Here is a 27930-nt window from a genome sequence, read left to right as displayed (position 1 = left end):
GTCCCCTGGTCATCTGGTCGTCTGGTTGTCTGGTCCCCTGCAATAAGAAACACATGGGTCTGACTGAGGCTTTATTACTCTGCTAATCAACTTCCTGCTGATAGGAAAAAGTCTAAGAGAGGCAAGCTCTTTATAGGAACGCAGTACACAGGGGAAGAGAACACTAAGGCTTACATCTAGGAGAGAGGGGGCAGGAGACAGAGTGGGAGAAGGGACAGGAGACAGGGGGAGAGGGGGCAGGAGCCAGAGATGAGAGAGGGGGGTGGAGACAGAGGAGGAGAGGGGGGTGGAGACAGAGGAGGAGAGGGGGGTGGAGACAGAGGAGGAGAGGGGACAGGAGACAGAGGAGGAGAGGGGGGTGGAGACAGAGGAGGAGAGGGGGGTGGAGACAGAGGAGGAGAGGGGACAGGAGACAGGGGGAGAGGGGGGTGGAGACAGAGGAGGAGAGGGGACAGGAGACAGAGGAGGAGAGGGGGGTGGAGACAGAGGAGGAGAGAGGTGGAGACAGAGAGGGAGAGGAGGAGAGGGGGGTGGAGACAGAGGAGGAGAGGGGACAGGAGACAGAGGAGGAGAGGGGGGTGGAGACAGAGGAGGAGAGGGGGGTGGAGACAGAGGAGGAGAGGGGGGTGGAGACAGGGGGAGAGGGGGGTGGAGACAGAGGAGGAGAGGGGACAGGAGACAGAGGAGGAGAGGGGACAGGAGACAGAGGAGGAGAGGGGGGTGGAGACAGAGGAGGAGAGGGGTGGAGACAGAGAGGGAGAGGAGGAGAGGGGGGTGGAGACAGAGGAGGAGAGGGGGGTGGAGACAGAGGAGGAGAGGGGACAGGAGACAGAGGAGGAGAGGGGACAGGAGACAGAGGAGGAGAGGGGGGTGGAGACAGTGGAGGAGAGGGGACAGGAGACAGAGGAGGAGAGGGGGGTGGAGACAGAGGAGGAGAGGGGGGTGGAGACAGAGGGGGAGAGGGGACAGGAGACAGAGGAGGAGAGGGGGGTGGAGACAGAGGAGGAGAGGGGGGTGGAGACAGAGGAGGAGAGGGGACAGGAGACAGAGGAGGAGAGGGGACAGGAGACAGAGGAGGAGAGGGGGGTGGAGACAGAGGAGGAGAGGGGGGTGGAGACAGAGGAGGAGAGGGGGGTGGAGACAGAGGAGGAGAGGGGACAGGAGACAGAGGAGGAGAGGGGGGTGGAGACAGAGGAGGAGAGGGGGGTGGAGACAGAGGAGGAGAGGGGACAGGAGACAGAGGAGGAGAGGGGACAGGAGACAGAGGAGGAGAGGGTAAGGGTTGACATATGAGACCTTTTGTCTCCATCAGAGCCCGTTTCAAATGTCATTACCCCCCTGCATCACACCTGTAATGTGTTTAAAATGGAGACCGACCAGTTTATTACTACACAGCCTGGCTCGCTTCCGTGAGTGTGTGTGTGGGTTTTTTTTCTTTCTTTATGGAGTGCTACCAGTTTATGACACAGCCTGGCTGAGTTAGACTCCGGTGCCCAGCGTAGCTGCTCTCCTAAATTACTCTTACGACCATCACAAGAAGAAAAACTGCCTTTAAGTTGCATTGGAGCAAGACACAGAGACTTGGCTCTGTGTGTGTGTGTGTGTGTGTGTGTGTGTGTGTGTGTGTGTGTGTGTGTGTGTGTTCAGATGATCTGCTGGGGGTAGTTCTCACCAGAGCGAAGCATCAAGACAATCAGGGGAATTCTATATTTCTCCCTAGTGTTTTCCATGGAACAGACACAAAGGATCGTAATTCAACCGGCTCCAGGAGAGGGCATCACTCTAACCCACAAAAGAGAGGGAAGAGGGAGAGAGAAAAATAAGAGACAGAAAGAGAGGCCACAATCATTTCCACCTGGAAGAGTAGGTTATTTCTGTGGTGTGTTTATAATACCTCTCTAAAATAGAGTGCTTTTCTACCCCCCTGCACCTACTATTTTACCCTCTCTCGTCTCCCTCTATCCTCCTTTTCCTCTCCCTCTCCCTCCCTCCCTCCCTCTCTCCCTCCCCCTCTCCTTCCTTCTCCTGAAGTTTACCAAAGGGGGACAGTTGCAGGAGGTCTTGGTGAAATCTCTTCTACATCTTGAAAACATTAGAATAATGTCCTTCTGGCAGTGACAGAGCATACAGAGAGAGAGACACACAGGGGTTTATAGATGTTTAAATAGATACAGTAGGTGCTATTCAGACTAGGCCACTAAATATAGCCATTGTTTCTCAAACTCTGTATTTTCAAAACCACCTTCCCGCTTGTGATTGTGCAAAGATGTGTATGTGTCATACATCGTTGTCCTCATCCGTCAAATTTGACATTTGTGGTGTTAATTCCAGGCCCAGATCACTTCCAGGAAATTCAGGACGCTGACCTGTGGCAGGCTCCATTTGGCTTGGGTTTGGGGATTGGTGGTGGTGACTGTGTTGACATATTTGTTTCTGGCCGGTTACAATAGGTTATTTTGGATGAATTTCCCTTATTTCTCAACTCAAGGTTTTCTTTTCTGTATTTGTATTGCCCAATTTTAAGGAGTAGAAAACTGTGTGTGTGTTTGTAGGGGTGTAGACGTGTTGTCTGTCTGATATGTCACAAGTCATTAGTCTGTCTCTGTGGGATGAGTCAGCAGACCAGCACCAGGCACTGATTGGGCAGGACCTGGGATGGATGGAACGTTTGCCTGCTGTGTCATATCCCTGAGTCATGGTATAGTGACCTTTGACCCGACCCTGAGTGTGCTCAACTGGAGCACATTTATAGATAGATGACTGGATCTACGAAGTCAGTCATGCATCACACACACACACCCTGTTACAGGCTTTGGTTTTTCCATGTATGTTTTGAGGTTGGACATTAGCTCGTTACACCTGTGCTGGTTGGTCAACTCGTTAGAGGGAAGGTGTTTCATCTGTACTGGCCCAGGTGCTATTTAAGAGTGGATGGCCAAGTGCTCCAGTTGTCTTGAGAGACGTGGAGGGTCAACACCTTTAGTTGGCGCTCCCTATTTGATTTCTAGAAAAACAATCTGCCCTGTTTCCGTGTTGCTCCACTTTTTGGTTTGCTTCCTGTCTTTAAGTTTGGTGTGGGTTTTTCTTTCCTTTGCCTCTTCTTGGGTAAATTTAATGGGCGCTCATGGTGTGTGTCTTTTAGGTCCCAGTTGTTGTTGCTAGTCAACTTTCAGTGGACACCCCCATGAGTGTCTTTCAGAACCCCTCCTAAAACACCACCTGTTTCGTTTTGGTTGTCTTTATTAGTTCCCCCTTCTGTTTGAGCGAAAATGTTTGGTTTTCTTGCTGGGGAACGTAACACACACACACACACACACACACACACAAACACAGGCACACTCTCTTTCTCTCTCTCTTTCTGTTTTTGTCAACCTGCTGTGTCTCTAACCAAAGCCCCCCCCATCTCACTCTGCTCAGTTCCCATTGTTCAGGGTATCAGGACCATGACATCATTTGTGTATAATCTCACTGTTTAGTTTAGGGAGAACGTCTGTGTGTGCTTACGTGTGTATACAGAATTTACAGAAGAATATGAGGCCCTGTCTGTCTTTCTCTCTCTCTTCTCTCTCTCTCTCTCTCTCTCTCTCTCTCTCTCTCTCTCTCTCTCTCTCTCTCTCTCTCTCTCTCTCTCTCTCTCTCTCTCTCTCTCTCTCTCTCTCTCTCTCTCTCTCAATTCAATTCAATAAATTTAAGGGCTTTATTGGCATGGGAAACGTATGTTAACATTGCCAAAGCAAGTGAAGTAGATAGTAAACAAAAGTGAAATAAACAATAAATATTAACAGTAAACATTACACTCAGAAGTTCCAAAAGAATAAAGACATTTCAAATGTCATATTATGTATATATACAGTGTTGTAACAATGTGCAAATAGTTAAAGTACAAATGGGAAAATAAATAAATATAAATATGGGTTGTATTTACAATGGTGTTTGTTCTTCACTGGTTGCCCTTTTCTTGTGGCAACAGGTCACAAATATTGCAGCTGTGATGGCACACTGTGGTTTTTCACCCAGTAGATAAGGGAGTTTATCAAAATTGAGTTTGTTTTCGAATTCTTTGTGGATCGCTGTAATCTTAGGGAAATATGTGTCTCTAATATGGTCATACATTTGGCAGGAGGTTAGGAAGTGCAGCTCAGTTTCCACCTCATTTTGTGGGCAGTGTGCACATAGCCTGTCTTCTCTTGAGAGCCAGGTCTGCCTACGGCGGCCTTTCTCAATAGCAAGGCTATGCTCACTGAGTCTATACATAGTCAAAGCTTTCCTTAAGTTTGGGTCAGTCACAGTGGTCAGGTATTCTGCCACTGTGTACTCTCTGTTTAGGGCCAAATAGCATTCTAGTTTGCTCTGTTTTTTTTGTTTGTTCTTTCCAATGTGTCAAATAATTATCTTTTTGTTTTCTCATGATTTGGTTGGGTCTAATTGTGTTGTTGTTGTTGTTGTTGTCCTGGGGCTCTGTGGGGTCTGTTTGTGTTTGTGAACAGAGCCCCAGGACCAGCTTACTTAGGGCTCTTCTCCAAGTTCATCTCTCTGTAGGTGATGGCTTTGTTATGGAAGGTTTGGGAATCGCTTCCTTTTAAGTGGTTATAGAATTTAACCGCTCTTTTCTGGATTTTGATAATTAGCGGGTATTGGCCTAATTCTGCTCTGCATGCATTATTTGGTGTTTTACGTTGTACACGGAGGATGTTCTCTCTCTCTATCTCTCTCTCTCTCTTTCTCTCTCTCTCTCTCTCTCGCTGTCTCTCTCTCTCTCCCTCTCTCTCTCTCTTTCTCTCTCAGCCACAGATGATCCTAGTCTAGTTTGCCTGTGTTCTTTGTACTGGCTCTTATGTCCCTGTCTCTTTGAGTGTTAGTAACCCAGACAGGTTTAATATATGGAGTGGATATGTGTCTGTAATTTCATGTTTTTTAATGCCAGGGACAATCAAACCGCTGCTCATATGCACTTATGGTACACAGTTTTAGTTACCAGTCAATTCCTAACACACAAACACACACACACAGACAGACAGACACAGGCACACACACACACACACACACACACACATACACAGGCACACACATGCGCACACACACACACACACACACACACACACACACACACAGGCACACACACACACCCTGTAACAGATAGACAGTCTGAGATAACTATGTGGCCAGCACACACAGTCCTTAGTACCGCTCTGGTTCAGTTATGCTATTCCTCCCTGTTTCATTGGTCCAAATGGATGGGCCTTGTATTCTCCGAGGCAAGCAGACAGTGAAGATGTCAGATGTACCAGCAAACTTTCTTAATCTACCCCAGAATCTATTTGAGCATCTACAGCTCAGCAGGCCTGTTACACATCAACATCTGAGCAGTAGGGTGGTCTTACCCAGTGAGGTCAATTAGAGCTCTGACACAGGAGTAAGGTATTTTTATTGGCTGGAAAAGCACACCCTGTACCTGAGGATTATGTAGCAACGCACACACACACAAACACACACACACGCTCACACTCACACTCACACACACACACACACTTCAAAAGCACACCCTGTATCAGATTTTTTATATCACACCCTGTATCAGATATGCAGCCGTAGAGGACACTGGCCAGTAAATCCTTTTGGAATAGATTATGAGTGAAGGAGAGTGTGTAACGAAAAAAACACTTGGTGGTTCCTCAACAAGCCTCCAGCTCTCAGCTACCAGACCACTGAGCCAGGAATAATAGATCTATGGACAGGCATCAGGGAATAGGAGACAAGGAAGGATGGGAGGGAGGAAAGAAGGATTGGAAGCAATGGTTAGGGCTTAGGGAATAAGGGATTAGGAAGGAAGGGAGGCAATGGTTAGGGTTCAGGGAATAGGAGATAAGGAAGGAAGGGAGGCAATGGTTAGGGCATAGGGAATAGGAGATAAGGAAGGGAGGGAGGCAATGGTTAGGGTTTAGGGAATAGGAGATAAGGAAGGGAGGGAGGCAATGGTTAGGGCTTAGGGAATAGGAGATAAGGAAGGAAGGGAGGCAATGGTTAGGGTTTAGGGAATAGGGAATAGGAGATAAGGAAGGGAGGGAGGCAATGGTTAGGGCTTAGGGAATAGGAGATAAGGAAGGAAGGGAGGCAATGGTTAGGGCTTAGGGAATAGGAGATAAGGAAGGAAGGGAGGCAATGGTTAGGGCTTAGGGAATAGGAGATAAGGAAGGGAGGGAGGCAATGGTTAGGGCTTAGGGCATAGGAGATAAGGAAGGAAGGGAGGCAATGGTTAGGGTTTAGGGAATAGGAGATAAGGAAGGAAGGGAGGCAATTGTTAGGGTTTAGGGAATAGGAGATAAGGAAGGGAGGGAGGCAATGGTTAGGGTTTAGGGAATAGGAGATAAGGAAGGAAGGGAGGCAATGGTTAGGGTTTAGGGAATAGGAGATAAGGAAGGGAGGGAGGCAATGGTTAGGGTTTAGGGAATAGGAGATAAGGAAGGGAGGGAGGCAATGGTTAGGGTTTAGGGAATAGGAGATAAGGAAAGGAGGGAGGCAATGGTTAGGGTTTAGGGAATAGGAGATAAGGAAGGAAGGGAGGCAATGGTTAGGGTTTCGGGGAGGTAAGTACTGTAGACTTAGAGAACAGAGGGATATAGAGAGTTAGGTGGTTATGGTTAGGACTCGGGGGGTGGGGGTGGGGGGGTCACACCTAGTTCCTCTGTGTAAATGCAAAACAAATGTTTTTGTTGGAAAGAAAAGGGTTAACACTAAAGAGAAGAAAAAAAAGATCCAATCAGGGTTTTTCTTTGCTGGTCTTTGGGGAGATAAATCTAGCTAACTAAGTCAGCCATTGGCTAGGCCATCAGAAGCTAAATAAAGGCATCTGCCTTTTCAAGAATAACTTTCAACAAGAACTTAAGTTTCAAATGATCATCATCTGGTGAGTGGAACTGTGTTTTTTATTGCAACGTGCTTGCTGTTGTTTGCTGTTGTTAGCCATCTCTGAAAATAACTTATGTGTGTGAAACATTGTTGTATTTAAAGTGGAACTGACAGGATTTTAGCAACATGAAATCTTATTAAAATCTGTTCATATACACCCCCAGGAAGAATATGACACTTTTAAAAACATTTTCTGACAAGCGACCACTTAGATATGGTCATTTTCACGTTTTCATAGATTCCTAGAATGTTTGGGAATTAAGTATACTAAGGCATTTGTGAAAATTCTATAGCAATATAGAGTGGGAAAGCGCGTTTGAACAATTAATAGACACTGCAGTAAATAAAACCGAATAAAACATCTGTCTTGTCCAGGACCAGAGTCTACACAGAACGGTGCGCTATAGCCAATATACAAACAAGCCATTTGCCACACGGGCCTGCCATCATTCACTTTGAACTGGACTGTGTGTTTACAGGCAGTTGCAACAGCGCGACTTTAGATCATTAGAATGCATTCGCCAAAAGCCACAAAATACACCTGAATGGATTTCTGCAAATATGTAAACAACACGGGAGCCCTCTTACATTTGGGAACTTTACAGTCCTATTGATCAAACAACCATGAAAAGAAACTTTTCCAGCTAGTTGGCCGTCAGAACTGCACTGATAAACGATGGGGAATTGTAGCCTCCTCGTCCTTCTGCAGCTTGCCTGCCAATGCATGTTTGTCCCAACCAAGCACACTAGCTAACTGGTTAAAGTTGGCTAGCTTGCTAGCTAGCTACTTTCAGACACAAATGAGAGAACACCTCACTCTGACCATTTTACTCGCCGTAGCAGAGCTGGATAGGCTGTTTACATGTTATTTAGAGCATTCTTGACTAATTATTAGTATTTTTGTCTACGTTTACTGACACCGGTCATATTCAGCGGGCGTTCGTAAATGAATCAGTTGTTCTGTGCTCTGGCACTCAGATGAAAGTGCTCTGAAATCGGAGTAGATAGCCAGAGTGAATTTGCGAATGCAAGAGATATGCTAAATGTATAACAATTGTTCAAGTTCTTGCTAGCTAACCAAATGACACCTGCATCGCTAGCTGTGTATAGCCACCGAAAAATGATATGAGGGTGAAAAGTCAGTCACTCACCCACTCCTCCAATGGCATGACATGAGATCCTCCTAGCAGCTAGCTAACTATCTAGCTAATGTTAGTCTCCATGTTTTTTTTAGCTTGCTACATAAATAGATACGCTGGCCTATTAGCCATGTTATGACTGACTTGTGATCATTGCCCTTGCTAGTTTGATTGTATTGACATTCCCAGTCTTAGTTACATTCGTCAGTTTTTGTCCAGAATATTGAGTAATTTAAACTGAATCAGTGCATCCCGAAAGGAGGCAGCAATCAATGTACCAGGCCAGCTGTGATTTACAACCTGATAGCAATATTTTTTGGACTACCAAGAAATGTATTGGTGAATTGTATTAATCATGCATTAAACTGCATCAATCTATTCTGCCAACAATGCCTTAGTGTAACGTCATGGAAAGTTGAGTCAAATACATCCTATTTTTAAAACCTCTTATAAAGTTGGTTTTGTAGCATAAAATGGGAATTTGACATTTTTGACTGACATTATGATTGTCTGTTTGGTTCATATCTGCAAAGTAGTTAAAACGCTGTCAGTTCCACTTTAAACTTTAAGTCACCGGTTACTTTGTGTGCTAAACGTGAAATGTTTTTTGCAATGGGATGTAATATTTATATATTTCGATTGGGAAATGCTTAATGGTTGTGTTTTTGTATTCTTATGATTGGGATATACTGCCTTATTATGTCAGAGTTTATGGACTGCTTATCCTTTAACATCATACTGTGTGACTGCTTATCCTTTAACATCATACTGTGTGACTGCTTATCCTTTAACATCATACTGTGTGACTGCTTATCCTTTAACATCATACTGAGTGACTGCTTATCCTTTAACATCATACTGAGTGACTGCTTATCCTTTAACATCATGCTGTGTGACTGCTTATCCTTTAACATCATACTGTGTGACTGCTTATCCTTTAACATCATACTGTGTGACTGCTTATCCTTTAACATCATACTGTGTGACTGCTTATCCTTTAACATCATACTGTGTGACTGCTGTCTTTCCATCGGCCCTATGCAGTGGTGTAGTGGTACCTGGAAAAGTGGGTATACTCTAATTATTTCAAAAAGTTCCCAAATGAACCGCCCAGCGAAGGAAAGGCACCCTGTGTGAAAAATCCTATGTTTTCCTATGTTTTTTATGAGTTTTCCTATATATTTTTGAGATTTTCACTCTCAAAATCAAACTTTTTTTTAATTGAAAAAATACTGAAATGTGATGGTCTAGGTCCACAACAATTCTTAACCCTTTGACACGTACCAACACACGGGTGTGATCATTCTACAGTGGTCCCTGCAGCATGCGTACAAACCGGTGTGATTAGAACGCTTATTTAGATACATCCAGTTTCGATTGACATAACAGTCAGCGTTTGAGCTGGCCACACTTTTTTTCACAGAAACATTATGCACAAACACAGTCCTTACAACATTATGTCCTGAATGTGACCAGTTTTTATTTTGGATGCAATGTACAGACTTTCACAGAAGTAGTGACAGCATAACACAATCATCCAAACCGCAAAATGTAGGCTACGTTAGTCCTAGAGCCAACTGAGGAAAGATTGATGTAACACAAGCGGTCATATTTAGCAAACTCTCGGCTGACAAAAACCACAATATGTCCAAAGTTATTATTTGTAAGGAAAACAACAATGAAGGCAATGTGAGCACCAGCCAGAAAATGTGCCAGGGGGAAAATGTCTGCATACTTGATCTGGGGAATCACTGGGGAAGTGCTTGGGCTCTTGTCAAAGAGAGAAGTTTGTCTGGCTCAGTAAAGCCTCAAACATAAATTGTCCGCAACAGTAAAATGGCTACTTCTATATGAATTAATGAGGAGGCGGAACACACCTCAATTCAAACTGTTCTTAGAAAATAAAACTTGTTAGAAAATAATTTGAAATTGACAAGTTGAAACATAACCTATAGATAATTAGCAGGCAGCATGTCTTGGTTTGAGGGCAGCGCGGGTTAGCTGTCCTGTTGTGTAACAATCACATTTTGGAACAGTGAGTGCATTCTGACATCACACGCGTAAAGAAACCCACGACCACTAGAGATATTTGGAACTCACACGTGAAAAGGTTAAACCACCTCAATCTGATTGGGTGGGCCTGTCAGGGTCTGGCTCCCCAGTGGGTGGGCCTATGTCCACCCAGGCCCATCCATGTCTACGCCCCTGATGCAGACTGTGTAATAATAATAATATGCCATTTAGCAGACGCTTTTATCCAAAGCGACTTACAGTCATGCGTGCATACATTTTTGTGTATGGGTGGTTCCGGGGATCGAACCCACTACCCAGGCGTTACAAGCGCCGTGCTCTACCAGCTGAGCTACAGGGGACCACAAGATGCAAGATGGCAATTGCGCATCACAAATAGCCTACTAACTAACACTTCGGACTAAACTTTTTCAATACCTGGTGTGCATACCCATTGTTGCCTGAGTTAACATTTACTGGTAGAAATCTTAAGTTGAAAGTCTTTCCTACTCTACCGGCTGCTCCATGCCAAAACCAGTTGAGAGCTGCACATTTCTGCTGTCTGCAGATGATATTCTGCTGAAACTAGACTATGTGAATATATTTCATGTGCTTTGCGATTGTGCACGATTTCTCTATTGTACTACATAAATGATAAGTCTAATACCTGCACTACACTACTTTGATACACATCAGTAGGGATTAAGAAGTGATTATAAGCAATGCCCACTGAAAAAAAAGTGGGTATACGGCTTATACCTGCGTATACCCTCCACTACACCACTGGCCCTTTGTGTGCTCTCCTACATGAGTGCGCTGGTATTACGGTTGCTGTCCTTATAGAATCACGAACCTGTCACACACTGAAGGCCTATAGGTTTACCACTGTGCAAACATGTCTATAATAGATATAAATGCTGTTAAGACATTAATGTTTCAAGAAAGGAGTGTAGGCTATATATTTGGCCTGGCGAAGAGGTTTTATGCGCTGACTGAATGGAAGCTGATAATTATGAGATTTTTACTCGGCTGGTCTCAGAAAGAAATTACGAGTCCTCACTGTCCTCAGAAAGAAATTATGAGTCCTCACTGTCCTCACTGTCCTAGTCAAGACCGAGTACAAATGTATCCGACACCAAGACAAGACCGAGACACTCAATATGTGGTCTCGAGACCGAACTCAAGACCGGTCTCGACTACTACAACACTAGCTAAAAGCATTAGCATCTATCTCTCCACATGCAAAGGGGAACACACAGTGTGTGTGTGTGTGTCTGTGTGTGTGTGTGTCTGTGTGTGTGTGTGTGTGTGTGTGTGTGTGTGTGTGTGTGTGTGTGTGCGTGTGTGTGTGCGTGCGTGCATCCGTGTGTAAAACCCAGACCCCCATTGCAGACCCTGGGAGACCCCTGTCACATACCGAGGGTTATACTTCGCTTTATACTGTAAATGAACCCTCCGTTTTAAAAGCTACTTTAACGCTTGACATATAAGTTATGTATGAGCCGGGTGTTGAGGCATTTTGGGTCTTATAATGGAAAGATCCAGTGAAAAATACGATCCATTATGCACATCAGTCATCATTCATCTTGATTAAACTGAAATAGTCTCTATTTCTCTCTCTCTCTCTCACTCGCTCTCACTCTTGCTCTCGCTCTCTCAATTCAAATTCAGTTTAAGGACTTTATTGGCATGGGAAACATATGTTAACATTGCCAAAGCAAGTGAAGTAGATCATAAACATCTACAGTAAACATTACACTCACAAAAGTTCCAAAAGAATAAAGACATTTCAAATGTCATATTATGTGCAAATAGTTAAGGTACAAAAGGGAAGTTAAATAAACATAAATATGGGTTGTATTTACTATGGTGTTTGTTCTTCACTGGTTGCCCTTTTCTTGTGGAAACAGGTCACAAATATTGCTGCTGTGATGGCACACTGTGGTATTTCACCCAATAGATATGAGAGTTTATCAAAATTGGGTTTGTTTTTGAATTCTTTGTAGGTCTGTGTAATCTGAGGGAAATATGTGTCTCTAATATGGTCATACATTTGATTTGATTTGAAGAAGAAAAATAGAGGTTAGGAAGTGCAGCTCAGTTTCATTGTGCACATAGCCTGTCTTCGGCTGCCTTTCTCAATAGCAAGGCTATGCTTATTGAGTCTGTACATAGTCAAAGCTTTCCTTAATTTTGGGTCAGTCACAGTGGTCAGGTATTCTGCCACTGTGTACTCTTTGTTTTGGACCAAGTAGCATTCTAGTTTGCTCAGTTTTTTTATTAATTCTTTCCAATGTGTCAAGTAATTATATTTTACTTTTCTCATGATTTGGTTTAGTCTAATTGTGTTGCTATCCTGGGGCTCTGTGGGGTCTGTTTGTGTTTGTGTTTGTGAACAGAGCCCCAGGACCAGCTTGTTTAGGGGACTCTTCTCCAGGTTCATCTCTCTGTAGGTGATGTCTTTGTTATGGAAGTTTTGGGGATCGCTTTCCTTTTAGGTGGTTGTAGAATTGAACGGGTCTTTTCTGGATTTTGATAATTAGCGGGTCGGGTATCGGGCTAATTCTGCTCTGCATGCAGAGTCTCAATTTGGTGTTTGTCCCATTTTGTGAATTCTTGATTGGTGAGCGGACCCCAGGCCTCACAACCATAAAGGGCAATGGGTTCTATAACTGATTCAAGTATTTTTTGCCAGACCCTAATTGTCAAAATGTATGTTCCTTCTGGTGGCATAGAATGCCCTTCTTGCCTTGTCTCTCAGATCGTTCACAGCTTTGTGGAAGTTACCTGTGGCGCTGATGTTTAGGCTGAGGTATGTATAGTTTTTTGTGTTCTCTAGGGCAACGGTGTATAGATGGAATTTGTATTTGTGGTCCTGGCAACTGGACCTTTTTTGGAACACCATTATTTTTGTCTTACTGAGATTTACTGGGTGGGCCCAGGTCTGACAGAATCTGTGCAGAAGATCTAGGTGCTGCTGTAGGCCCTCCTTGGTTGGTGACAGAAGCACCAGATCGTCAGCAAACAGAAGACATTTGACTTCAGATTCTAGTAGGGTGAGGCCGGGTGCTGCAGACTGTTCTAGTGCCCTCGCCAATTCGTTGATATATATGTTGAAGAGGGTGGGGCTTAAACTGCATCCCTGTCTCACCCCACGGCCCTGTGGAAAGAAATGTGTGTGTTTTTTGCCAATTTTAACCGCACACTTGTTGTTTGTGTACATGGATTTTATAATGTCGTATGTTTTTCCCCCAACCCCACTTTCCATCAATTTGTTTAGCAGACCCTCATGCCAAATTGAGTCAAAAGCTTTTTTGAAATCAACAAAGCATGAGAAGACTTTGCCTTTGTTTTGGTTTGTTTGTTTGTCAATTAGGGTGTGCAGGGTGAATACGTGGTCTGTCGTACGGTAATTTGGTAAAAAGCCAATTTGACATTTGCTCAGTACATTGTTTTCACTGAGGAAATGAACTAGTCTGCTGTTAATGCAGAGGATTTTCCCAAGGTTGCTGTTGACGCATATCCCACGGTAGTTATTGGGGTCAAATTTGTCTCCACTTTTGTGGATTGGGGTGATCAGTCCTTGGTTCCAAATATTGGGGAAGATGCCAGAGCTAAGGATGATGTTAAAGAGTTTAAGTATAGCTAATTGAAATTTGTGGTCTGTATATTTTATCATTTCATTGAGGATACCATCAACACCACAGGACTTTTTGGGTTGGAGGGTTTGTATTTTGTCCTGTAGTTCATTCAATGTAATTGGAGAATCCAGTGGGTTCTGGTAGTCTTTAATAGTTGATTCTAAGATTTGCATTTACATTTTAGTCATTTAGCAGACGCTCTTATCCAGAGCGACGTACATGAGCAATTAGGGTTAAGTGCCTTGCTCAAGGGCACATCGACAGATTTTTCACCTAGTCGGCGCGGGGATTAGAACCAGCGACCTTTCGGTTACTGGCACAACACTCTTAACCACTAAGCTACCTGCCGCCCCATTTGATCATGTATATTTTTTTGCTGTTTGTTCTCTGTTATAGGGCCAAAAAGATTGGAGAAGTGGTTTACCCATACATCTCCGTTTTGGATAGATAGCTCTTCGTGTTGTTGTTTGTTTAGTGTTTTCCAATTTTCCCAGAAGTGGTTAGAGTCTATGTATTCTTCAATTACATTGAGCTGATTTCTGACATGCTGTTCCTTCTTTTTCCATAGTGTATTTCTGTATTGTTTTAGTGATTCACCATAGTGAAGGCGTAGGCTCAGGTTTTCTGGGTCTCTATGTTTTTGGTTGGATAGGTTTCTCAGTTTCTTTCTTAGGTTTTTGCATTCTTCATCAAACCATTTATCACTGTTATTACTTTTCTTTGGTTTTCTGTTAGAGATTTTTAGATTTGATAGGGAAGCTGAGAGGTCAAATATACTGTTTAGGTTTTCTACTGCCAAGTTTACACCTTCACTATTACAGTGGAACGTTTTGTCCAGGAAGTTGTCTAGAATGGATTGAATTTCTTGTTTCCTAATTGTTTTTTGGTAGGTTTCAACACTACTTTCCTTCCATCTATAGCAGTTCCTTTGGCTTTGATGCCTCATGATTGAGTATTGCTCTGTTTAAGTAGACTGTGATTTTGCTGTGGTCTGATAGGGGTGTCAGTGGGCTGACTGTGAACGCTCTGAGAGACTCTGGGTTGAGGTCAGTGATAAAGTAGTCTACAGTACTACTGCCAAGAGATGAGCTATAGGTGTACCTACCATAGGAGTCCCCTCGAAGCCTACCATTGACTATGTACATACCCAGTGTGCGACAGAGCTGCAGGAGTCGTGACCCGTTTTTGTTGGTTATGTTGTCGTAGTTGTGCCTAGGGGGGCATATGGGGGAGGGAATGCTGTCACCTCCAGGTAGGTGTTTGTCCCCCTGTGTGCTGAGGGTGTCAGGTTCTTGTCCAGTTCTGGCATTTAGGTCGCCACAGACTAGTACATGTCCCTGGGTCTGGAAATGATTGATTTCCCCCTCCAGGATGGAGAAACTGTCTTCATTAAAGTATGGGGATTCTAGTGGGGGGATATAGGTAGCACACAGGAGGACATTTTTCTCAGTTTAGATAATTTCCTTTTGAATTTCTAACCAAATGTAAAATGTTCCTGTTTTGATTAATTTAATAGAGTGAGTTAGGTCTGCTCTATACCAAATTAGCATACCCCCTGAGTCCCTTCCCTGTTTCACACCTGGTAGTTTGGTGGATGGGACTACCAGCTGTCTGTAACCTAGAGGGCAACCAGTGGGTCCGTCTCCTCTATACCATGTTTCTTGTAGGATGACAATGTCTGTATTTCCGATTTCTTTGGTGAAGTCCAGATTCCTGCTCTTTAGGCCAAAGGCAGATGACCTGAGGCCTTGGATATTCCAGGATGAAATAGTGAAGGCTTTGTGTTCCATAAAGTGTCTAATGTTGTTGGTTGTGTGGTTTGGCCTCAGGCCAGTAATTGTGAGCAGAGCCTGCTGAGCATCTGGTACATGCCATTGGCTTGGGCTAGTGTAAGAGTGGGTGTTGGGCCTGTTTGCCTGCTCACGGCCTGGGCGTATGTGTGACTTTCATGTTGAGGCCCTCTTTGTGGGAGTGGTGGGCTTGGGGTGGGTAGGAGGGGCATAGGTCTGATCTGAGGGGGCCTAAATGGGGTGTGGGCATGGTTGACTTGGGGGGGAGTTAATTGGTGGGGGTGGGGGTGTAGATGTGGTTGATGGTGCTGTGGTCTGGATGTAGGTCCTCTCTGCGGGGGTCCTCTATGTGTAGGTCCTGGGGGGGGTCCCACAGGTCTGGGAGAGTGTCTCGCTGGTCTGGGCGGGGTGTCTGTTGATCTGTTGCTCCTGTGTGAGGTGTTGGGTCTGCGGTTGAGGGCGATATCCTTTAGGGTCCGGGCAAAGGTGGGCACTGCTGCCTTGTATAGGTGGACCTGGTCATAAAGGCTGTTCACGTCCAGGGTGGAGTGGTGGGCCAGGTAGACATTTGGTTTTGATGCACAGTCACGGGAAATACTTGCTTTACCCGCTGTATGGTAGCAGGGTGGAAGTCTTTTCGTGGTAACAGGGTTGAGATAACCACTTGTGCGTTGGGGAAAGTAGAAGAAGCTTTTTCTATCACTCCCTTGAGTGATGTGGCCACCCTTTCCTGCTGTGTTCTCAGGTCGTTTGTGCCTGTGTGTATTATTATGTGGCTGGGTGATCCTAGTCGGTCCTCAGACAGAAGGTCTAGGGCGCGCTGGGTGTTTGGACACCAGAGTTTAGACACTGTGTGTTTTGGAAAAAGTTTATTTTCTTGTATGTATTTCCCGTTTGAGTCCATAAGAAGTACAATCTGTGGCTTGTGTATGTCCTCAGTGGGTGTGGGGGGGTCGTCATGAGGGCTATCAGGGTGTCTGACTGGGGGGTTGCTCAGAGGGGTTGGGATCCCCTGGGCTTGGGGTTCTTCATTTGTTTGTCTGTGTGTGATGTCGAGGCTATGGTCAGGGTCTAGGGTGTACTGTTCTGCTGCGGTGTCGAGACTTTGGCCAGGATCTGAGGTGGGCTGTTCTGCTGGCTTCTCTGCGGGGGTGGCCAGCTCTCTAATGGGTTGTTCTATGTCACCCGTCATCGTTCTCACCTTCTCCTCCAGCACTCTGATCCTCTCCTCGAGTGCTCTGTTCTTCTCCTGCTCCTGCTCTTTCTCCTGTTGATGTTGTCTCACCACAGTCCAGAGTGCAGACATGTCTCTCTCTACCTGCAGCTCTCCAGGTCTAGTTAAGGGGGTGTTGTTGTGCTGGACTGTTGTCTGGGTCTGTGCTGACTGGAGTGTGTTCACCTGCTGTTCCAGCTCCACCTGCCTTACCTCCAGCTGGGTGAATGTATCCTTCATTTCAATGAGGGAGTAGTACTCTGTGCTGGGAAGTTGACTTTCCGCTTGGGGTTGCTCTGTGGGGTTAGTTAATGAAGAGGTCTGGTCTGACCCGCTCGGGGTAGGGGTATCTTTCTCAAGGGAGAGCTTCTCCTGCTGAGCTATTTCTTTGATTAGGTGAAAGTCCAGCTGGAACTGTTTGGTGTTGCCTTGAACCAAAACGGTTCCAGATTTATAGAGATTAATATTAGACGACTCAGAGTCCTCGTTGTCCAGTATCCTGAGTTTCCACCCGTCGCTAACACCCCCCCTCTTAACAGAGGGGTAGTGTGCTAGAATAGAACTGTGCCATGCCAGGGGATGGTCTGTGTGGAAGATAAGGTTGCTTATGTTCCCATTTTTATACAAATCAGCAAAAAGTGTCTCCTGCTTCCCCAAAATAAGTTTCAATTTGTACTATTTTCGTGTCTTGTCGTTATTTACATTCAGACTCGCTCTCTCGCTCTCTCTCGCTCTCTCTCGCTCTCTCTCTCGCTCTGTCTCTCTGTCTCTCTCTGTCTCTCTCCTTCTCTCTCTTTCTCTGTCTCTCTCTGTCTCGCTCTCGCTCTCTCTCTCTCTGTCTCTGTCTCTCTCGGTCTCTCTCTCGTTCTCTCTCTCTAATTCTCTGGTGCGCTCTCTCTATCTTTCCTCTCTTTCTCAATTAAATTCAAAGGGATTTATTGACATGGGAAACATATGTTAACATTCCCAAAGCAAATGGAATAGACAATAAACAAAAGGGAAATAAACACTCAGTAAACATTACACTCACAAAGGTTTTAAAAGAATATAGACATTTGAAATGTTATATTATTGACTATGTACAGTGTTGTAACAATGTACAAATAGTTGAAGTATGAAAGGGACAAGAAATAAACAGTTAAATATTGGTGGTATTTACAATATTTGTGCTCCACTGGTTGCCCTTTTCTCATGGCAACTAGCCACAAATCTTGCTGCTGTGATTGCACACTGCGGTATTTCGCCTAACAGATATGGGAGTTTGATTTTTATTTGTTTTCAAATGATTTGTGGGTCTGTGTGATCTGTGGGGAGTATGTGTCTCTAATGTGGTCATACATTTGGCAGGAGGTTAGGAAGTGTAGCTCAGTTTCCACCTCATTTTGTGGGCAGTGTGCTCATAGCCTGTCTTCTCTTGAGAGCCAGGTCTGCCTATGGCGGCCTCTCTCAATAGCAAGGCTGTAAATAGTCAAAGCTTTCCTTAATTTGGGGTCAGTCACAGTGGTCAGGTATTCTGCCACTGTGTACTCTCTGTTTAGGGCCAGATAGCATTCTAATTTGCTATGTGTTTTGGGTGATTCTTTCCAGTGTGTCAAATAGTCATCTTTTTGCTTTCTCATAATTTGGTTGGATCTAAATGTGTTCCTGTCCTGGGGCTCTGTGGGGTCTGTTTGTGTTTGTGAACAGAGCCCCAGAACCAGCTGGCTGAGGGGACTCTTCTCTAGGTTTATCTCTCTGTAGGTGAGGGCTTTGTGGGGGAATGTGTGGGAATCGCTCCTTTTAGGTGGTTGTCGAATTTAACAGCTCTTTTCTGGATTTTGCTAACTAGCGGGTATAGTCCTAATTCAGCTCTGCATGCATTGTTTGGGGTTTTGCGTTGTACACAAAGGATATTTTTGCAGAATTCTGCATGCAGAGTCTCAATTGGGTGTTTGTCCCATTTTGTGAATTATTGGTTGGTGAGCGGACCCCAGACCTTACAACCATAGAGGGCAATGAGTTCGATAACTGATTCAAGTATTTTTAGCCAGATCCTAATTGGGATGTTGATTTTTATGTTCCTTTTGATGGTGTAGAACGCCCTTCTTGCCATGTCTCTTAGATCGTTCACAGCCTTGTGGAAGTTACCTGTGGTGTTGATGTTTAGTCCGAGTTAGTTATAGTTCTTTGTGTGCTCTAGGGCAACGGTGTCTAGATAGAATTTGTATTTATGGTCCTGGCAACTGGACCTTTTTTGGAACACCATTATTTTTGTCTTACTGAGATTCACTGTCAGGGCCCAAGTCTGACAGAATCTGTGCAGAATATCTAGGTGCTGCTGTAGGCCCTCCTTGGTTGCGGACAGAAGCACCAGATCATCAGAAAACAGTAGGCATTTGCTTTCTGAGTCTCTCTCTCTCTCTCTCTCTCTCTCTCTCTCTCTCTCTCTCTCTCTCTCTCTTTGTAGGACCTGGACAGTCTGCAGATCCATCTGGAGGAGGTGCGTTTCTTTGACCTGTTTGGCTTCAGTGAAGAGGAGGGCAGCTGGCTCTGCTTCATGTGCAACAACCCAGAGAAGGCCACAGGTAAACTAACACCTGAGTCTCTAACATAGCATACCTCAACCTCCCTGTCTAACATAGCACACCCGTTCTCATCTGTCTAACATAACACACCTGTTCTCATCTGTCTAACATAACACACCTGATCCTCCCTGTCCAACATAACACACCTGATCCTCCCTGTCCAACATAACACACCTGATCCTCCCTGTCTAACATAACACACCTGATCCTCCCTGTCCAACATAACACACCTGATCCTCCCTGTCCAACATAACACACCTGATCCTCTCTGTCCAACATAACACACCTGATCCTCCCTGTCCAACATAACACACCTGATCCTCCCTCTCCAACATAACACACCTGATCCTCCCTGTCTAACATAACACACCTGATCCTCCCTGTCCAACATAACACACCTGATCCTCCCTGTCCAACATAACACACCTGATCCTCCCTGTCCAACATAACACACCTGATCCTCCCTGTCCAACATAACACACCTGATCCTCCCTGTCCAACATAACACACCTGATCCTCCCTGTCCAACATAACACACCTGATCCTCCCTGTCCAACATAACACACCTGATCCTCCCTCTCCAACATAACACACCTGATCCTCCCTGTCCAACATAACACACCTGATCCTCCCTGTCTAACATAACACACCTGATCCTCCCTGTCTAACATAACACACCTGATCCTCCCTGTCTAACATAACACACCTGATCCTCCCTGTCTAACATAACACACCTGATTCTCCCTGTCCAACATAACACACCTGATCCTCCCTGTCCAACATAACACACCTGATCCTCCCTGTCCAACATAACACACCTGATCCTCCCTGTCTAACATAACACACCTGATCCTCCCTGTCCAACATAACACACCTGATCCTCCCTGTCCAACATAACACACCTGATCCTCCCTGTCCAACATAACACACCTGATCCTCCCTGTCCAACATAACACACCTGATCCTCCCTGTCCAACATAACACACCTGATCCTCTCTGTCCAACATAACACACCTGATCCTCCCTGTCCAACATAACACACCTGATCCTCCCTGTCTAACATAACACACCTGATCCTCCCTGTCCAACATAACACACCTGATCCTCCCTGTCTAACATAACACACCTGATCCTCCCTGTCCAACATAACACACCTGATCCTCCCTGTCTAACATAACACACCTGATCCTCCCTGTCTAACATAACACACCTGATTCTCCCTGTCCAACATAACACACCTGATCCTCCCTGTCCAACATAACACACCTGATCCTCTCTGTCTAACATAACACACCTGATCCTCCCTGTCCAACATAACACACCTGATCCTCCCTGTCCAACATAACACACCTGATCCTCCCTGTCTAACATAACACACCTGATCCTCCCTGTCTGACACAACACACCTGATCCTCCCTCTCTAACATAACACACCTGATCCTCCCTGTCCAACATAACACACCTGATCCTCCCTGTCTAACATAACACACCTGATCCTCCCTGTCCAACATAACACACCTGATCCTCCCTGTCTAACATAACACACCTGATTCTCCCTGTCCAACATAACACACCTGATTCTCCCTGTCCAACATAACACACCTGATCCTCCCTGTCCACAACATAACACACCTGATCCTCCCTGTCCAACATAACACACCTGATCCTCCCTGTCCAACATAACACACCTGATCCTCCCTGTCCAACATAACACACCTGATCCTCCCTGTCTAACATAACACACCTGATCCTCCCTGTCTAACATAACACACCTGATCCTCCCTGTCTGACACAACACAACTGTTCTCATTTGTGTAACAACACTTCCCAAAGAAAGCTACTAGAGGTGAACGCAGAGACATTCTGCTTCGTATGCGTTTGGCTTTAGGCTTCCTAGCACTGTGTTCTGGTTGAATAACACCATCATGGTCTGTTAAAGGCCTGTTATAGGCCCACCGTGTTCTGGTTGAATAACACCATCATGGTCTGTTAAAGGCCTGTTATAGGCCCACTGTGTTCTGGTTGAATAACACCATCATGGTCTGTTAAAGGCCTGTTATAGGCCCACTGTGTTCTGGTTGAATAACACCATCATGGTCTGTTAAAGGCCTGTTATAGGCCCACCGTGTTCTGGTTGAATAACACCATCATGGTCTGTTAAAGGCCTGTTATAGGCCCACTGTGTTCTGGTTGAATAACACCATCATGGTCTGTTAAAGGCCTGTTATAGGCCCACTGTGTTCTGGTTGAATAACACCATCATGGTCTGTTAAAGGCCTGTTATAGGCCCACTGTGTTCTGGTTGAATAACACCATCATGGTCTGTTAAAGGCCTGTTATAGGCCCACTGTGTTCTGGTTGAATAACACCATCATGGTCTGTTAAAGGCCTGTTATAGGCCCACTGTGTTCTGGTTGAATAACACCATCATGGTCTGTTAAAGGCCTGTTATAGGCCCACTGTGTTCTGGTTGAATAACACCATCATGGTCTGTTAAAGGCCTGTTATAGGCCCACTGTGTTCTGGTTGAATAACACCATCATGGTCTGTTAAAGGCCTGTTATAGGCCCACTGTGTTCTGGTTGAATAACATCATCATGGTCTGCTTCTGGCTCTGTCCCTGATGACAAGCCCATGAGTAATGCACATACACATTCAGAGAATGATGAAGTACTTACTGGAGCGAACCAGGGAAAATATCTGATTCTGATCCCCAGTGTGTAACAAGCATATCCCAAAAGGGATTCAACCCCACAACCTTCGGTGTGCAATTCTCAGCAGTGACCCATAGAAAATCACTGCACCAGCCAAGTCTGAGTGTTTACCTTACTGTTGAACAGGGGCGCATCTTTCACTGGGGACGGGGGGGGGACATGTCCCCCCCACATTCTGAAATTGCATTTTTGTACCCCCCAGTTGTATCATTGGAATGTGATACAAAACGAGGCAACGGTGTGCTTTAGGACCATGCGGACGCCTCCGAGCGGTCGAGTAGGCTGTTTGGAGTGTTTATCCGACTGGAAGAAGAAGAAAAAAATATATATTATTATGTCGTCCCCCCCCACATCTGAAACCAAAGTTGCGCCCCTGCTTTTGACTATAAAACAGTGGGAGGAGTGGGCTTTCTGGGTTGATTTGAAACATCTTTCTGCTGTACAACAGTGATCACAAACCCTCGTCCTGGAGAGCTAGAGGGTAAACAGACTTTGTTTTTCCAGCCCAACACTAACACACCTGATTGTACTGATCAACTAATCATCAATACCTTGATGGAGGAAGATAAGTGTTTCCATTGACATCATTGGTGTGCAATGTGTGATTTCTAACCAATTATGAGTAGGCATTGCCTACTAATTGTCTACTGATTGGTTGATGATGTAATTGGAAACACTTATCTTCTTCTATCTTTTTTTACTACAAAACATAGAAACACGCCATTTTCACATATGTTGATGTTGGGGTGCTGCTGGAGATGATGAATATGAAATAGATTATAATATTTTTCGTCCCCAAAGCTTTTCTTTCTCTCCTTCTACCCTGTCAACGATCTGTCATCACCTTCTTATTTTCCAACGCCATCCGTTCCCTCTCTATGGCCACCTTAGCGAGTGACGGATCTCTCCCAGGACACACACACACACACCATACCATATGTCACCAACCTCTAATTGGAACAGATTGCTCTAACTGTAAAGTGTAATCATTCATCCACTTTAGATTAGTTCTCCCAGCTAGTTATTCATCCATCCCTGATTGCACTGGTATGTACTAATAATCACGTGTGGCTTTTATTTGGCTTGTGTGTGGTGTACTGTATAATTGGGGCGGTCTGACTTGTGTGTGTGTGTGTGTGTGCACATGCATTTACACACTGGGGATCAAAAACAGGTACCCCTCTCTCCCGAGCTTTCACTCGCCTCCAGCACATACACACTTACACACACACCACAGACTTTGGACTGATCGGAATTTTAGGTAGGCTAATTAACTTGTGAAGCTTAATATGGGAGCTTACTCAGAAACGCTTTAATTAACTAGTATAGGCCTACTATTTATTTATTTGATCTCATAATTTTATAGCCTACTGGGCTCATAGAGAGCTACTCTCTCAAGTTATCTTGTTGGGGCAAGTAACTCTTTGAACTTACAATGGCTAGCCCCAAGTCATTCTTTTTTTGTGTGTGCTTTATGCTATTTGCCTCATGTCTCCTGCATTCTTTCTTGACTATGAACTTGCTTGTTTACCTAACCGTGGGACAGACTATGTTTGTTCCCACACTCGGGACTCTGACTCTCTATTGGTTACACGGCCTATTGGACTCCCATCCTATTCTAACCACCTCTCACCGGCTTTGTATTCATGTTACCTGATGAAATTGCTGTACAACATGATCTTGTTGCCATCTGATGCACATTCAAATGTCATAAAAAATCAACACTGCAGAGCTCTCCCTGTCCTCGGCCGTACCCTGACTGTATTACTGCTGGTTTTACAGTGCCTTGCAAAAGTATTCACCCCCCTTGGCGTTTTTCCTATATTGTTGCATTACAACCTGTAATTTAAATGGATTTTTATTTGGATTTCATGTAATGGACATACACAAAATAGTCCAAATTGGTGAAGTGAAATGAAAATAATAACTTGTTTCAAAGAATTCTAAAAAATAAATCACGGAAAAGTGGTGCGTGTATATGTATTCACCCCCTTTGCTATAAAGCCCCTAAATAAGATCTGGTGCAACCAATTACCTTCAGAAGTCACATAATTAGTTAGATTTTACACAGGTGGACTTTATTTAAGTGTCACATGATCTCAGTATATATACACCTGTTCTGAAAGGCCCCAGAGTCTGCAACACAACTAAGCAAGGGGCACCACCAAGCAAGCAGCACCATGAAGACCAAGGAGCTCTCCAAACAGGTCAGGGACAAAGTTTTGGAGAAGTACAGATCAGGGTTGGGTTATAAAAAAATATCAGAAACTTTGAACATCCCATGGAGCACCATTAAATCCATTATTAAAAAATTGAAAGAATATGGAACCACAACAAACCTGCCAAGAGAGGGCCGCCTACCAAAACTCACGGACCAGGCAAGGAGGGCATTAATCAGAAAGGCAACAAAGAGATCAAAGATAACCCTGAAGGAGCTGCAAAGCTCCACAGCGGAGATTGGAGTATCTGTCCATAGGACCACTTTAAGCCGTACACTCCACAGAGCTGGGCTTTATGGAAGAGTGGCCAGAAAAAAGCCAATGCTTAAAGAAAAAAATAAACAAACACATTTGGTGTTCGCCAAAAGGCATGTGGGAGACTACCCAAACATATGGAAGAAGGTACTCTGGTCAGATGAGACTAAAAATGAGCTTTTTGGCCATCAAGGAAAACGCTATGTCTGGCGCAAACCCATCACCTCTCATCACCCCGAGAACACCATCCCCACAGTGAAGCATGGGGGTGGAGCATCATGCTGTGGGGATGTTTTTCATCGGCAGGGACTGGGAAACTGGTCAGAATTGAAGGAATGATGGATGGCGCTAAATACAGGGAAATTCTTGAGGGAAACCTGTTTCAGTCTTCCAGAGATTTGAGACTGGGACGGAGGTTCACCTTCCAGCAGGACAATGACCCTAAGCATACTGCTAAAGCAACACTTGAGTGGTTTAAGGGGAAACATTTTAAATGTCTTGGAATGGCCTAGTCAAAGCCCAGACCTCAATCCAATTGAGAAGCTGTGGTATAACATAAAGATTTGCTGTACACCAGCAGAACCCATCCACCTTGAAGGAGCTGGAGCAGTTTTTCCTTGAAGAATGGGCAACAGCTGTAATTGCTGCAAAAGTTGGCTCTACAAAGAATTGACTTTGGGGGGGGTGAATAGTTATGCACGCTCAAGTTCTTTTTTTTGTGTCTTATTTCTTGTTTGTTTCAAATGAAAAAATATTTTGCATCTTCAAAGTGGTAGGCATGTTGTGTAAATCAAATGATACAAACCCCCCCCCAAAAAACAAATTTAATTCCAGGCTGTAAGGCAACAAAATAGGAAAAATGCCAAGGGGGGTGAATACTTTTGCAAGCCACTCTATCTGGAAATGTGCATGTACACCCAAGCCCCAATTCTGACTCTGATATCTGTTTCACTGATTTCTGCTCTCGTAAAGGCCTGGGTTTTCTGCACGTTAACACTAGAAGCTTATTACCTCAAATGGATCAATTAAAAGTTTGGGTTCACAGCTTCAATCCAGATGTGTTGGTCATTACTGAGACATGGTTAAGAAAGAGTGTTTTGAACACTGATGTTAACCTTTCTGGTTATAAACCTTTTTGGCAAGACAATCTCTATTGCACTCCACACTTCCCTTTCCCACCTGGACAAGAGGAACACCTACGTGAGAATGCTATTCATTGACTACAGCTCAGCGTTCAACACCATAATGCCCTCAAAGCTCATCACTAAGCTAAGGACCCTGGGACTAAACACCTCCCTCTGCAACTGGATCCTGGACTTCCTGACGGGCCGCCCCCAGATGGTAAGGGTAAGAACAACACAACAACACACCTGCCACGCTGATCTTCAACATGGGGGCCCCTCAGGGGTGCGTGCTCAGTCCCCTCATGTACTCCCTATTCACCCATGGCTGCATGGCCAGGCACGACTCCAACACCATCATTAAGTTTGCCGACAACACAACAGTGGTAGGCCTGATCACCGACAACGATGAGACAGCCTATAGGGAGGAGGTCAGAGACCTGGCCGTGTGGTGTCAGGATAACAACCTCTCCCTCAGCATGATCAAGACAAAGGAGATGATTGTGGACTACAGGAAAAAAAAAGAGGACTGAGCACGACCCCATTTTCATTGACGGGGCTGTAGTGGAACAGATTGAGAGCTTCAAGTTCCTTGGTGTCCACATCACCAACAAACTATCATGGTCCAAACACACCAAGACAGTCGTGAAGAGGGCACGACAAACCCTATTCCCCCTCAGGAGACTGAAAAGATTTGGCATGGGTCCTCAGATCTATACAGCTGCACCATCGAGAGCATCCTGACTGGGTGCATCACCGCCTGGTATGGCAACTGCTCGGCCTCCGACCGCAAGGCACTACAGAGGGTAGTGCGTACGGCCCAGTACATCACTGGGGCCAAGCTTCCTGCCATCCAGGACCTCTATACCAGGCGGTGTCAGAGGAAGGCCCTAAAAATTGTCAAAGACTCCAGCCACCCTAGTCGTAGACTGTTCTCTCTGCTACCGCACGGCAAGCGGTACCGGAGCGCCAAGTCTAGGTCCAAAAGGCTTCTTAACAGCTTCTATCCCCAAGCCATAAGTCTATCATGGCTACTCGGACTAATTGTATTGTCCCCACCCCACCCCCTCTTTTACGCTGCTGCTACTCTGTTTATTATCGATGCATAGTCACTTTAACTCTACCCACATGTACATATTACCTCAATTACCTCGACTAACCGGTGCCCCCGCACATTGACTCTGTACCGGTACCCCCTGTACAGTGGGGAAAAAAAGTATTTAGTCAGCCACCAATTGTGCAAGTTCTCCCACTTAAAAAGATGAGAGAGGCCTGTAATTTTCATCATAGGTACACGTCAACTATGACAGACAAATTGAGAAAAGAAAATCCAGAAAATCACATTGTAGGATTTTTAATGAATTTATTTGCAAATTATGGTGGAAAATAAGTATTTGGTCACCTACAAACAAGCAACATTTCTGGCTCTCACAGACCTGTAACTTCTTCTTTAAGAGGCTCCTCTGTCCTCCACCCGTTACCTATATTAATGGCACCTGTTTGAACTTGTTATCAGTATAAAAGACACCTGTCCACAACCTCAAACAGTCACACTCCAAACTCCACTATGGCCAAGACCAAAGAGCTGTCAAAGGACACCATAAACAAAATTGTAGACCTGCACCAGGCTGGAATGACTGAATCTGCAATAGGTAAGCAGCTTGGTTTGAAGAAATCAACTGTGGGAGCAATTATTAGGAAATGGAAGACATACAAGACCACTGATAATCTCCCTCGATCTGAGGCTCCACGCAAGATCTCACCCCGTGGGGTCAAAATGATCACAAGAACGGTGAGCAAAAATCCCAGAACCACACGGGGGGACCTAGTGAATGACCTGCAGAGAGCTGGGACCAAAGTAACAAAGCCTACCATCAGTAACACACTACGCCGCCAGGGACTCAAATCCTGCAGTGCTAGACGTGTCCCCCTGCTTAAGCCAGTACATGTCCAGGCCCGTCTGAAGTTTGCTAGAGTGCATCCAGAAGAGGATTGGGAGAATGTCATATGGTCAGATGAAACCAAAATATAACTTTTTGGTAAAAACTCAACTCGTCGTGTTTGGAGGACAAAGAATGCTGAGTTTCATCCAAAGAACACCATACCTACTGTGAAGCATGGGAGTGAAAACATCATACTTTGGGGCTGTTTTTCTGCAAAGGGACCAGGACGACTGATCCGTGTAAAGGAAAGAATGAATGGGGCCATGTATCGTGAGATTTTGAGTGAAAACCTCCTTCCATCAGCAAGGGCATTGAAGATGAAACGTGGCTGGGTCTTTCAGCATGACAATGATCCCAAACACACCGCCCGGGCAACGAAGGAGTGGCTTCGTAAGAAGCATTTCAAGGTCCTGGA

At 45.0% G+C, this 27930-nt stretch overlaps 1 protein-coding gene across 1 annotated transcript in view; it reads left to right on the top strand.

Annotated features, from left to right (window-relative positions):
- LOC311102026 (ventricular zone-expressed PH domain-containing protein-like) overlaps nt 1-27930 on the top strand; it is a gene marked incomplete at its 5' end in the record, with an annotated part of 116908 nt that overhangs the window by 72996 nt on the left and 15982 nt on the right. Inside the window, one exon of the mRNA XM_084143244.1 lies at nt 19146-19263. Within this exon, the coding sequence (XP_083999370.1) occupies nt 19146-19263 (118 nt within the window). The remainder of the gene's footprint in view (nt 1-19145; nt 19264-27930) is intronic.

This window comes from Coregonus lavaretus, assembly GCF_964263955.1.
Source record: "Coregonus lavaretus genome assembly, chromosome: 26".
Lineage (NCBI taxonomy): Eukaryota > Metazoa > Chordata > Actinopteri > Salmoniformes > Salmonidae > Coregonus > Coregonus lavaretus.
The sequence above is the reverse complement of the archived record's forward strand: the minus strand, read 5'-3'. Positions and strand labels throughout refer to the sequence as shown.